This window comes from Sebastes umbrosus, chromosome 8 (assembly GCF_015220745.1).
Source record: "Sebastes umbrosus isolate fSebUmb1 chromosome 8, fSebUmb1.pri, whole genome shotgun sequence".
Taxonomy (NCBI): Eukaryota; Metazoa; Chordata; class Actinopteri; order Perciformes; family Sebastidae; genus Sebastes; species Sebastes umbrosus.
In genome coordinates this window covers 23,743,918-23,756,809 of record NC_051276.1, presented here as the reverse complement: position 1 = coordinate 23,756,809, position 12,892 = coordinate 23,743,918, and the positions used below count along the sequence as shown (strand labels likewise).

The 12,892-nt window shown below is 41.2% G+C and overlaps 1 protein-coding gene across 6 annotated transcripts in view; it reads left to right on the top strand.

Annotated features, from left to right (window-relative positions):
• The window catches only part of rimbp2 (RIMS binding protein 2), a 104,864-nt gene that overhangs the window by 69,246 nt on the left and 22,726 nt on the right, over positions 1-12,892 (top strand). For 4 of the 6 annotated variants that reach the window (XM_037777957.1, XM_037777962.1, XM_037777961.1 and 1 more), the window contains 7 exons: positions 2,251-2,301; positions 2,751-2,771; positions 6,362-6,566; positions 7,528-7,676; positions 9,204-9,283; positions 9,991-10,100; positions 10,179-11,042. In XM_037777957.1, the coding sequence (XP_037633885.1) occupies positions 2,251-2,301; positions 2,751-2,771; positions 6,362-6,566; positions 7,528-7,676; positions 9,204-9,283; positions 9,991-10,100; positions 10,179-11,042 (1,480 nt within the window). Of the gene's footprint in view, positions 1-1,499; positions 2,302-2,356; positions 3,310-6,361; positions 6,567-7,527; positions 7,677-9,203; positions 9,284-9,990; positions 10,101-10,178; positions 11,043-12,892 lie in introns of those variants that run through there. The other 2 variants (XM_037777960.1, XM_037777959.1) reach the window with 2 other exon arrangements.

Genomic DNA, 12,892 nt, shown 5'->3' with positions numbered 1-12,892 from the left:
TCTCATTAACAGAAGCTCATTACTGCCTTATCTTCCTTCAGACACTGGCTGCTGCTCTCTCTGCATTCTCCCAAATTAATTGCCTGCAAAGTAGATTTATGAAATTGTAATGTCCACAGATGCTCTAATATTCATGTGGAACACTTGTTTTTTCCTCAACAGATGTTTCTAGTTCCCATAAGAAAAATGGCGTGTATTATGCTACGTTTCTATACAGTTCAATGCCTCTATAATACCCAAACCTCATTCCTCTTGAATGCATCAGCCTCCTTAGTTTAGTATTGATGGAACGTAATTAAAAATGTGTTCAAAATTATATTTGTTTGCACATTCTTAGATATAACTTAAGAAACCATTCAAACATACACCCTGGCAACGTGTTCATTGTTTGAATCACCATCTACAGTATCCTCATTTAAAAAGAAATAATAACCAGCCTGCATTGCAATATATTGTAGCAACAAATAAATCTGGTTTCAGTCGAAGGATGAGATATCTGGGATTATAATGTCAGGACAATTTACATATGTGATGGGTCTCAAACCTGTGGGCCAGTGACCTGGTGGGTGTACTTGAACACCCTTTAATCCTTGAGAATGCGTGTAGGTGATGCTTGAAGCAGTTGCATGAAAAAAAAGTCCACTTCTCTTGAAACCGTCGATGCTTCACATCAGCCTGTCTTTTAGGTTTAGAAAGAGCCATTGGCCTTGGCTGGCACCGGTAACTTCCTGAAGTCTCCGCTGGTTGCATAGTAACTACTCAGGGCCAAAAAATACCCCCATAAAAGGACAAACTGTTGTTTCTATACTTTGTTTTGAGATATAATGTGAAGTAGTGAGCTTTAGAGGTGTTGATAGGTGGATTTTTTGTCACCTTTGAACGGAGGCAGACTAGTTCCCAGCCTTTGTGCTAAGCTAAACTAAACAGTTGCTGGCTGTAGCTTCATGCTGAACAGACAGACATGAGAGTGGTATCAATCTTCTCAGCCAGAAAGTGGATAATCGTATTTCCCCAAAATGTCAATGTGAACTATTCCCTTAAACATGAATTAAGTTTCAGCTCTATTGCTGTGTTTTAAAGAGGAACTATTATACTTATTTTCAGGTGCATACTTGTATTTTGGGTTTCTACTAGAACATGTTTACATGCTTTAATGTTCCAAAAACACTTTATTTTTCTCGTAACGGCTGAGCTGCAGCACCTCTTTTCACCCTCTGTCTGAAACGCTCTGTTTGAGCTCCGGCCCCGCCCCTCCCGAAAAGCCCAGTCAGACCAATCAGAGCATTGGCCAGCTGGCCCACTGTTGTGATTGGTCAACCGAACCAAACCCCCTTAGACTCTGCTCCAGCTCCGCTCTAACTAGCTTTGTTTGAGGGCGTGCCAAACTAGCCGCTAAGCAGGTATTATGCAAATCTATTACTTGGTGACATCACCAGGTTACGGAAGAAAAGGCATGACTTCAAGCAAGGCGTTTCAGGCAGTTCTGGAGCAGTGTTTCTGTGTGGGAGAGTAACTCCCTTTGGCGTGGACTTTGTAACTTTGCAGTCCTTTTACATGCACAAATAACGATATAACGCAGTAAAGGAAAGGGAAAAAGCACAAAAGCATAATAGGTCCTCTTTAAGTGGTGTTATAGCTGGATGAGGAGCCGTGCTAGAAAATGAAATGATTTCTACGATTCCTATCGGGGGGGGAAAACCAAAGTGATGAATAACAAAACATTTATTTGTGGGCTGGATGTAAATTCTATTATGTGCTGGATCTGGCCCTCAGGCTGGTAGTTTGAGACCTCTGGTTGATTAGATGCTCTCTTGCAAGTGGTCTTCACAGGTAAGTGTGGCAAACTGACTTATATAAATGCTTCCTTCATTATATTCACTTTCTTGCATGCATGTAATTGTTTCATGTTGACAATTAAATACGTTTAAAAAAAACATAAAAGGTGAAAATGGTGCAAGAAAGGCCGCAATATCTTGAGCTGGTTGTGGTTGAAAAGAAGAGAATTGCTCAAATCTGTTGGAAAATGTTCAATGTGAGGTCAAGAAATAAACTGTGTTCATAGTGGCCTCACATACTGTAGTGCTGACGGAGACGATGGCTTTCTTTTCAACCATTTTCACCCCCGAGCGCCAATGAATGAAAAGGTGTTTCCTATTTGTCTGTAAAGGCTTTTCATTGGCGTTTTTAAACTGAAACTTAAATGCAATATAAATGAAAGTGAACTGAAACACTGCACCCTGTGTTTCCCAGGCTCAGGTTGAGGCAAAAAAGGAACATGAAGGCGCTGTCCATCTGTTAGAGGTGAGCGTCTGGACTCTGGGCTGGGGGTGGGGGAGGTGGGTGACTGTGTGTGTTTCTGTGGTTTCTGTTGGAGGATGAGGGACTAGTCAGCCCCGGGGCAGACCTGTGTAGATCTAGAGCCATTTCCTGCTCTTCTTCACCTCACTACCTGAACCTTTATGCTCTTTTTCTTTTTAGTTCTCATGTTTTAAGATATGAATCCTGGGCTGAGTATATAGATGTTCTTGTCACAATATTGTTCAATTGACTTGTACACATTTTAACTGAAGAGTTTTATCTATCTATCTATCTATAATTTCATCTTTCTATTAGCATTGTAAAAAGGTGATGCGTATGTATGTGTGAGTCTCAAATTTCCAGATGTGTATGAGTGATCACATGTGTAATTGTGCTTTATTTCTTTCCTACATCTCTTTTTACTGAATGGGTGTGTGTTTATGCTTATACAGAACCACTTGGACAGCATGCAGGTATTTCAGAACTGTTTTTATTTATTTACTTGATCTTTTTTGACACCTTTCCCAGTATAGTCAATATGTTTACTTTGGCCCAGGAGGTATGGTGATGTAACGCCACATTACAGACAAAATTATTCATCATCTGAGTTTTGTATTGATGATAAACACGATAAATTATACAAGTGGTACTCTCAGGGTAAAAGGTAACACAAAGCATACATCAGTTCAAAACTAATCTGATGTGTGCTCTTTGCTTTTTGGTTTTCAGAAATATTCAGGGCTGCTTCTTTTCTTGGGCTTTTTACTACCCACTCAGCTCTGTTTCACATTTCCCCCATCAAAGCAAACTCACAAGCGGAGAGCTTTTTGAAAGTCGGGAACATGACTGACAGCATAAACTGGTCTTGATCATAAAGAAAAATTCAGCGACACTCGCTTAACAATTGATGAAAAGATTCAGAATATGGATCGACTTCAATTAAAGAGGGATGCCTGGGGCCTCAGTGACCGACCTCAATCCCACATAATCAAAGCCCATCGACACATCGAGGTGTGCAAATTTAACTTTATAAGACCAAACACGTGTTCAAAGTGTGTGTTTTAGATGTGAACAATTAAAACATATCAGGCTAAGCAAATCTTTTTGATTGGTAAAATACATTGCAATAAAAGAAGTCTTTATGTTTTGCAGATATTTTAGTTTTTCATCTAGAGTACATAAATATTAGTCGATGCATCTCTATATTGATGCATACTGTAGATATTAAGCTTTCTGAGTGTATATTGTTATCAAAAGGATCACATCGCCAAACAGTGGTGCATCTGATCCTTTTTTCGTTGTAGCATTGCATGTCTGTTATTCAGCATGTGTTTTAATAACTGTCCTCTTGCCATACAGCTGAGAAACTGTATGTTGCCATTAAAACTAATCCCTCTTGATTTACTAATTCTATTTCACAAGTGCAGGAATCCCTTCGTTGTCTGTGTGCTAACAGCATGTTTTATCCAGCAACAATCTGTGTGCATGAAATGAACAGAACAGCATGTAGTGCTGTAGTAGCAGGGGGGCGTTGCTGTGTGTTGGGCAGCGCTAAATAAAATTCCATGGTAGCTCCAGTGTCCTCCAGAGCATCTGTGGGTCAGCTTGTTGTCAGTTTGAGGCTGATGATCAATCATCCAACTTGAGAAATCACGCTTTAGCGCCTGGAATTTCCATTATACCTGCCCAAACAATGATGCTCAGTTTGTCGGTGTTAGTTTGTGCACTTAAGTTTCCTGCTCTTAAAGTATACGGCTGGTGTTATTTAATATATTTGTCGTTGTTAACAAATCCCATGAAAAGACAGAGACCAACTATATTTACTTAACTTCCCTACCCTGTTTGTGGCTTTCAGCCCCAGGTCCATTCATTCCCAATCACAATGTAAATCTTTAAAAACAGATATTCTGTATGGAGTGCTACAGGAATGAGTCCTAAAACCCGGAAATCTGTTAGCATTTTAGCACTTCTGGTTCCCTCGTCTGGAAAACAATGTTTTTTTTTTGAATGGGTCTTTAGTTAGATGCCTGAAATAAGGTCTGTGGTTAACACAAGCTTAAGCTTAAATGTTTTGTTCTACGATGTAAAATATGTCTGTAAATATCCCACTCGTCAATTTTGAAGCCTTTATGTGCCTTAAAAAAGGCTGTAAGTGGCTAAATGAGACGACTAGACGTCATCACACCGACACATCCGCCTTTACAGCCTCGTAGTGCATACTCGCACTCATGTGATTGTGGTGTAGTTTGTTTATAGCCTAACCTTAGCTTTGTACTTCTGGCAATTGAATTTACGCTTCAATAATCATCAAATTGGTGTTCATTTGTGATGATTATCTTGCTGAACAAAAACGTTTGTTTCCCACAGAACTTATTTTCTGCAATAATTCAAAACCAAATGGAAAAATCACATTGGCTTTTTGTTGAGGGAACCAGGCTGATGCTAACTCCCTGGTTGGCCTACAAAAATACATCATCCCTGCTGCACTCTATTGTCACAAATATATATTTTCATTTGTAAATTGTGTAGTACTTCCCCGAAACAGCTGGGCACTGTAGTTTTTAGCAAAGAGAAGTAAATAGAAGTAAATAGTGCATTTGCTGGGGACTATTTTTGCTGGGGACTATTTTTAGCTACGGATGAATACACATTTGGTGCTCTGCTGAGTATTTACAGCAGCAGGACAGTGTACAGTATGTGGGCTTGACTTCAAATAAACCACAATGCCCATGTTGATCATTATGAAGGAACATGTTACCCAGTGCAACAGTGTGGCTCATTGATGTTTTTTTAATAGTCTTTGGACAACAAAGGAGCTCTACGGCACAGAGGAATAAGACAATACTTGGTTGGTTCTGGTCTTTTCAAGGGATAACTTGACAATAAGAAAAATATATAAAACATCATCAGCTTCATCCTCTAAGACACTGTGCCGTTTGGGTATGCATACTGCCTTGATGCAAGAGGCTTTTTTTATTTTCAGTATCAATAGCATTAAAGCTGAAGTCGGTAACTTTGAGCAAATATGATAAAATAAAGTTTTTTTTATAAAACTGTCACTATATCCTGCCAGTAGTGCATGAGACAGATAATCTGTAAAAAAAATCATGTTCTTCCGTGTCCTCCGGTGCTCCTAATGAGTTTTGTAAGATTTCATAGCACCAAAGGAAAGTAACCAATCAGAGTCAAGGAGTCTCTACAGCAGCTGTCAATCACTGCTCGCGAAACTCACAAACTCCGGTCAAACGGTCAAACTAGGCAGCGCTGATCAAATATGAATCAATATTCTGTTACTGTAATGCCTATTTCTCTCCTCAAATGTTTTCAGAAACATCTTGTAGTGTACTGTTTAGGTGTAAAATGAAAAAGTTTGCTCTGGTCGGTGGGCGGTGCTTGTTTTTTGCTTGACTGTTTTCAACATGGTGGCCGGATCACAAACTTTCTAATTTTTCTGAAAACATTTGAGGCGAGCAATAGGCATTACAGTAACAGAATAATGATTCAGCTGCCCAGAGACTGCTCGACTATGATTGGTTGTTTTGGTTCGGCCACTAGAAACTTGCAAAATGCCATTAGGAGCACTAGGAACATGATTTTTTTTCACAGATTATCCGTCTCATGCACTACTGTCAGGATATAGTAACAGTTTTATAAAAATAACTATTTATTACATTTGCTCAAAGTTACCTACTGGAGCTTTAACTGTAGTTGTGCATGTGATTTGTATACTGTCAATAGTAGTTAAAGTCATTTTAAGACGTTTTTCTCTGTAATGACCAATCCATATGTTATAAAGTAAACCTTATTCCGTCTTCTATTTGTGTGTAGATAGTAGACGTATAGCATCGTATATACGTACCTACTCTACTGTGTGTACTCTAGTGTTTCTGTGTGCACAGTGTTCAGTCCTGCATCCTGTGGTTTCCTTATTTTCTCTTTTGTTGTTTTCCCCTTTGTTTCCTATCCTTTCTCTCCCTGCCCATCTGTCTGTCTGTCTGTCTGTCTGTCTCTCTCTCTGTCTCTCACTCCTCTCTTGATGACTCTCCTCCCTCACCATCGTCAGGCCAAAGTCCGTGAGCTGGAGGAGAAATGCCGGTCTCAGAGTGAGCAGTTCAACCTCCTGTCAAAAGAGCTGGAGAAGTTCCGGATCCAGGCGGGGAAGTTTGATATCCTCAGCACTGAGCCGTTGACTGTGTGTGAATCTCCCGGGTCGCCCAACAAATCCCTCTCACAGCTCCTTAATGGACTGGCTGCCCCCATAGGAAAAGGTACGTCTAGGATCTTATTGATGCCGTTATGCTGTGATGAAGTTATTATTTTTTTTACTCTGATAAGTATTTTCAGCAAAGAAAATGGTAATATTGATTTATTGTCATCATTTCAAGTGGCTGAAACCACTTCTCATTTACGACTGAAGTTAATCAATTAAACCAAATGAGTTTTGCTTGATGTAGCCCACGCTCACTAAATGTATCATTTCTGTCATGTGAGAGCTGCTGGCAGTAACTCCGCACTGGAAGAGGAGTCAGTTTCACTCACAATGAGGTGAACAAATTGCAGCTGAAATTAGAAGTCTGAGAGGCTTCTGACTTAATCTGCAGTAAACACAAACTGTTAATGAAATAATCAATCGTAGTGAGAAATAGCCTATAGCTGGAAAAACTTGTTCTCTGTTTGTTTTTTGACTTGTTTTTGTGAAAACACAAATGCTTCACTAATTACAGTAGTGTGTATCCTTCAACAATTCAACTTTTAAATTTATTAAATAACAAAAAAGTCATAGTCAAGTCAGCACACTGACACACTGACAGCTGTTATTGCCTGTTGGGCTTGAGTTTGCCATGTTATGATTTGAGCATATTTCTTATGCTAAATGCAGTACCTGTGAGGGTTTATGGACAATATTTGTCATTGTTTTGTGTTGTTAATCGATTTCCAATATTAAATATATACATACATTTGCATAAAACAGCACTTCCATGTTGATAAGAGAAGTAAATACTTGACAAATCTCCCTCAAGGTGCAGTTTGAACAGATAAAAAAATGTGCGTTTAATCGCGATTAAATATTTTAAGCGATTGACAGCCCTAGTTGTTACAAATGATTGGCAACAGAAGAGTACAGTACTGTGAGATATCAACCTAAATGACACCAGCTTTCTCTCTCTCTCTTTTGGTTTGATGTGAAGATGTGAAGATCTGATGAGAGACGTTCTGTTTGTTCCACAGGCAATGAGGCTCCAACAAGCAGATCTTTGATATCGGAGTTCATCCGACCGCTCCAGATCAGTGGAGACAAGCCCGAGCTCCTCTCTGTCAAGCCAACATTCCTCACTCGCGGTCGAGTCAGCAGCCCGGCGCGGGGCTTCCTCCCTGAGGTACCTGATAGTGTCCGTTTCTATCCCATATGTCTTTGGCTTTAATGCACGTTTCTCCATTTACACTTTGCATGACATCGAACAAACTTCAAGCTGCACGAGGCAAGACTATCTAAACATCCGAAATGGCAATGTGGGGCTACAATAGAGAAGAATCCCCAACAACTTAGCTGCCATGTTGACCCAAATTAAATCCTGTTGTCAGGTATGGGAGCTTTCACTAACAGCAAGTGACAAAACCAAATTCAAGGGTCCTAAAGAGCATTAAGTGAGCTCAACTAATCAATGTTCAATCTGTTACTTCACCTTTGCAGAGGTGGGACTAAGTCATTCCTTTGCAAGTAAGTCTCAAGACATTGCACTCAAGTCCCGAGTCCTAAGCTTTGAATCCCAAACAAGTCACAATGCACTCTTCACCAGACGTAATGCCATTTTCAACCCGCACATTTTGCATACTGCAATTTGTTTTCTGTTGACCACCGCATAGTTTTTGTACGCAAACAAAATCATCTTTGGTATAATTTTTTTCAACTGGCGCTCGATAACGCAATGTTAGTTCTTCATGGTTCTCTCCTGCAACTTGATTTGATGCTGTCGGATTGGTTCAAACAAAGTGTTGACTTGCTGGGAATGAATAGTGTTACATTAGTTGATTCAGGAAATGAAGGGAAATCATGAATTGAGTCATGGCACACTTTTTAAATACATACTAATATTTGGTCTTGGTGGAGGGTATTATATATTTTGAAGTCAAAAGGTTAAAGTCTGACTCTGAGTCTGATTCGAGTCCAAGTCATGTGACTCGAGTCCACGCCTCCGGCCCTTTGTTATCTTTAAGCAGCAGTTTGTAACAATTTGGGGAAAAAGTGCTGCTTCATTTTAATCTAAGTAATGTGTTTGGGCTGAACAAGAGAAAATCCATGCAGCAGGATGCAGGAGGCTTCCCGGCTTTACTGAGCCGGCCAACTGTTTGGGATAGATAGAAGATATTTTCAGTGTACACCAGGGGAACAATTTAAATATATTAATTACACAGCTTTGTTGAATACTAGATTCTGATTGGTCAATCACGGTATTCTAGGGTCATTATAGCGGACCGTTTCTATATATAATAGACCGTTGCTATGGGCGCAGTTCTGATTTCGGGCTCTGGCTCAAGTTATTGACTTCTTCAGTAAGTAGCCAGGTAATAAGCTGAATAGTAAGTCATTGTTGTCGATGTGCCGCATCGCCTTGTCTGGGTTTATTTCACAATAATGACCGGCTCACTGTATATTATGCCATATGTATATTGTGTGCTTTTTTTTTTGGAAGACTTTCAGTGAACTACAGAGCACAGACACTGGGATTGATAGACCCAGTGTTTTTGCTTTTACACCGTCTACTGTATACTCAAATGAGTTTATCTGCTTCTTCCTCCATAAGATGCAAAATCATTTCAACTTAGAAAGCTTGCCACTCTGATTTTCTGAATATGAAGTGAAAGGTGTTGAAAATAGGATCATTTGTGTCACTGTGTTTTTCTAGATGGACAAAGAGCTCAGCTCAACTACCAGGTCCAAACCGAGGTTCACGGGGAAGGTTCGTCTGTGTATCGCTCGGTACAGGTACGTACACACAACATACAATTACTTATTCACCTGTTATTCACTTGTTTCATTTGAAACACTGAACACAGACAAAAAAATACAACCTCTTCCTGCAATTTGTAATCAGATCGGTGTGGGATGAGACCTTTACTGTTTCCAACGAGTTCGTTAAAGTCCTTGTAGTGCTTTAACTTATATTTCTAGTGGTTTCAGTGCATTTTTGTATATTCAGTGTTAACAGGAGCTTTGTGCTAACATAACACAAACCCCCGAACAGTTGACCGCTCTAAGAGACGGTGATAATTAACAAGAGAGGTAGCCAAAACACCTTTACATACCTCTCTACAGCAAACTGAACTGGCTGCTCAGTGTGGACAAATCTAGTAGAGATTATTTGCTTTCTCTCACAGAGCTGTAGGCTGTGGTCTTAAAGATGATTCAGTGTTTCTATCTCTCAAGAAAATTACCTGTCAGCACAAAAAAATAATTGGAATCCTCAGAGCACAAATGTGTGAAACTGGGCCAGAGCTTTCAACCCACAATGTCCTCCTCAGCTCGTATTTATAAAAGAAAAAAACACAGAATAAATAGATGAAAAACAGAAACAAACTTCATATTTTCAAAGCAGCACACAGCAAATCATTTCCCTTGACATACATATTAGAGAACTGGAATGGTTGACATAAAAAAAATCATGAATTGTGCATTTATGTTTTTCGCTGTAGTTACAATCCTTATGACGGGCCTAATGAGCATCCTGAGGCAGAACTCCCCCTGGTGGCAGGGAAGTACCTCTACGTTTACGGGACGATGGATGAGGACGGCTTTTACGAAGGTCTGACCTGCATTAGTGTTGTTTAATCTTCTATCCTTAATATCACCACAATACCAACTATGCGCTTTTGTTTCTCAGGAGAGCTGCTGGACGGACAGCGGGGACTCGTCCCATCCAATTTTGTGGATTTTATCCAAGATGGGGAGACAACCTCTGTCCAACACAGGGACACAGTGGCTAAAGAACCTGGCTACCTCAACCACAGTAGCCTGGGGTCTCAGAGACTGAAAGTCGGCACAGGAACGGTAACGGGCATAAGCAGCCTGCTGTCTGACAGTAAACTAAGCACCAGCAGCTTGGGCATGGACCTCCTGGGCTCCTCCAGCAACGGGACGGGAACCTTGGACGTCAGCACTGACGAGGTCGGTGAAGACATTGTGCCTTATCCCCGCCGCATCAACCTGATTAAACAACTGGCCAAGAGCGTGATCATCGGCTGGGATCCTCCCGTGGTACCGCCGGGCTGGGGCTCCATCAGTGGCTACAATGTCTTGGTGGATAAGGAGTTGCGCATGAGTGTCCCCTACGGGGGCAGGACAAAGTCTCTTCTTGAAAAGCTCAATCTGGCCACCAACACCTACCGGATCTCCGTGCAGAGCATCACCGACCGGGGCCCGTCGGACGAGCTCCGGTGCACTCTGCTCGTGGGGAAGGACGTGGTGGTGGCACCTTACTACCTGCGGGTGGACAGCATCACGCAGGTCTCTGCTGAGCTCTCGTGGATGCCCAGCAGCAGCAACTACAGTCACACCATCATACTCAATGGCGCAGAGTACGACATGGTCAAGGCGGGGGGCTATAAGTACAAGTTCTTTAACCTGAAACCCATGACAGTTTACAAGGTGAAGGTTGTGGCGCAGCCGCATCAGGTGCCTTGGCAGCTTCCGATGGATCAGAGGGAGAAGAAGGAAATCTCTGTGGAGTTCTGCACTCAGCCTGCAGGTCAGCCTCTAAAGCATTACTCACATTAGCACGTTTATCTGCTCAGTAAACCACAGTAAAGCAGGGACTTTTCTCTATGTGGTTGTATAGTCACGGCTAGACCTACTGGGATATTTTTAGCCACACTAGCATGGGATGGAAATGTTGGTCTGTTGCTGCTTTGGTCCAGACTGAAATATTGCCATTCGTACAGATATCAATGAGAGAGAATCTGTCCTAGTGACTCTGGGGATCCCCTGGCTTTGTCTCTAGCGATACAGTGAGGTTGTCATTTGTGGTGTATTTTGAATTATCTGAAAATTATTGGATGGATTGCCATGAAATTTGGTGCACACATTCATAGGTTAATTCTAATACCTTCTAGTATGGTGATCCCCAATTTTTTTATTTTCCAACACTTTAGTTTATGACAAACTCCTTCAAAACTAATGACTTTCCCATCAGCCTCAGCTATGCTTTTTATTTAGAGCTAATTAGCAAATGTTAGCATGCTAATCCCACAAAACGAAGATGGCGAACATGATTAACAATATACCTGCTTCTCAGTGCTTTGATGACATTGCCGGGCCGGTGTTGTGTTGAATACTGTTTCCCCGACGATATGTTTCCCCCTACCTAAACCTGAAGCAACCCTTATCCCTAAACCGAACCACCGAGGGGGTCGCTATCATTTTAACAGGAGGGAAACACGACAGGGGGAATCAAATTCAACACCGGCCGTGCATGCTTTTAGTGCATGTTCTTGCATGTGAGCGTGCCCCACTGGCTTTTGCCGTTGCTTGCACTGTTAGCAATGTTAGCACCATTGGCTGCGAGCCTGCCGGGTCACTGTTGCCATGTTGAGAGTCGTTTAGAGGCAATAGAAATGCTCCCAATTGCATATTTAGCACCTTTAACATCAGCAGGTTGATGTTGGCATTTAGCAAAAAAGCAGTGCCCTACCTAAGTACAGCCTCACAGAGTCTAAAACGTGGCTTTGGTCACCTGTCAAATATGAGTCAAACATTCCTTAGCTTCTTTTATGTCTCTTTAATACCTGAGAAAAAATATTTGTCTCTTTAGCAGCAAAATACTCCACTATGTTTACAAGCTACTCGCTAACTTTGTGTGTCTGCTGTTTAGTGCTGGGAAGGTAATGTACAGAGGGTTTATCAGAGCCTTTGCACTGTAAACAAAGTGCCGGTTGTGGCTGGAAACAAGGTTGATGAGAGCACTCAAACTGAACCAAAGGCTTAGTTTTGTTAGTGTCTTCAAATGCAGTCAGTTTGTAAGAATTTGTATAAAATGTGTATTTATGATAAAGGCGTATAACATTGCTCCCCTCGTCCATCTGATTGCTGTTCTTGTAGTCTAATATTCACTTTCAAAGTCATCTGATATTTCAAAATGAAAGCAGTCTGATAATTTACATCCAACAACAGCAGTCTATTTATTTACTCAGCCACACGCTTCGAGCTCATTACATTTACAAACCTGACAAACATCTCAAACATTTTCATTTTTCCCCAGCCGCTTTTAGATTGCCCTCCAGGATTTGTGTGTGTGCACTTCTGCGATAAGACACATGCATGGTAGAAAAAAGAAAAAAAAAGAAAAGTGCAATGAGAAAAAAATGGAAGAAGCATTTGCTGAATGGAGCTTTAACACTGGAAACAGTGTCTCGGGAAGCCAAATTAGTGTAAATAGTGAGCGCAGATCTCTGGGATTTCTTCTCCCATGAGGCCCGGCGATGCTCTGCTGTTGCCAGCGTTAACTTGGGTCTCACAGCCTGACTGTCTAGCTACAGGGAATCTTTTAAAGTGAGAATGTTATAAAACGGGATTGTCTCCACAGCCAGCTACATTCGTGTC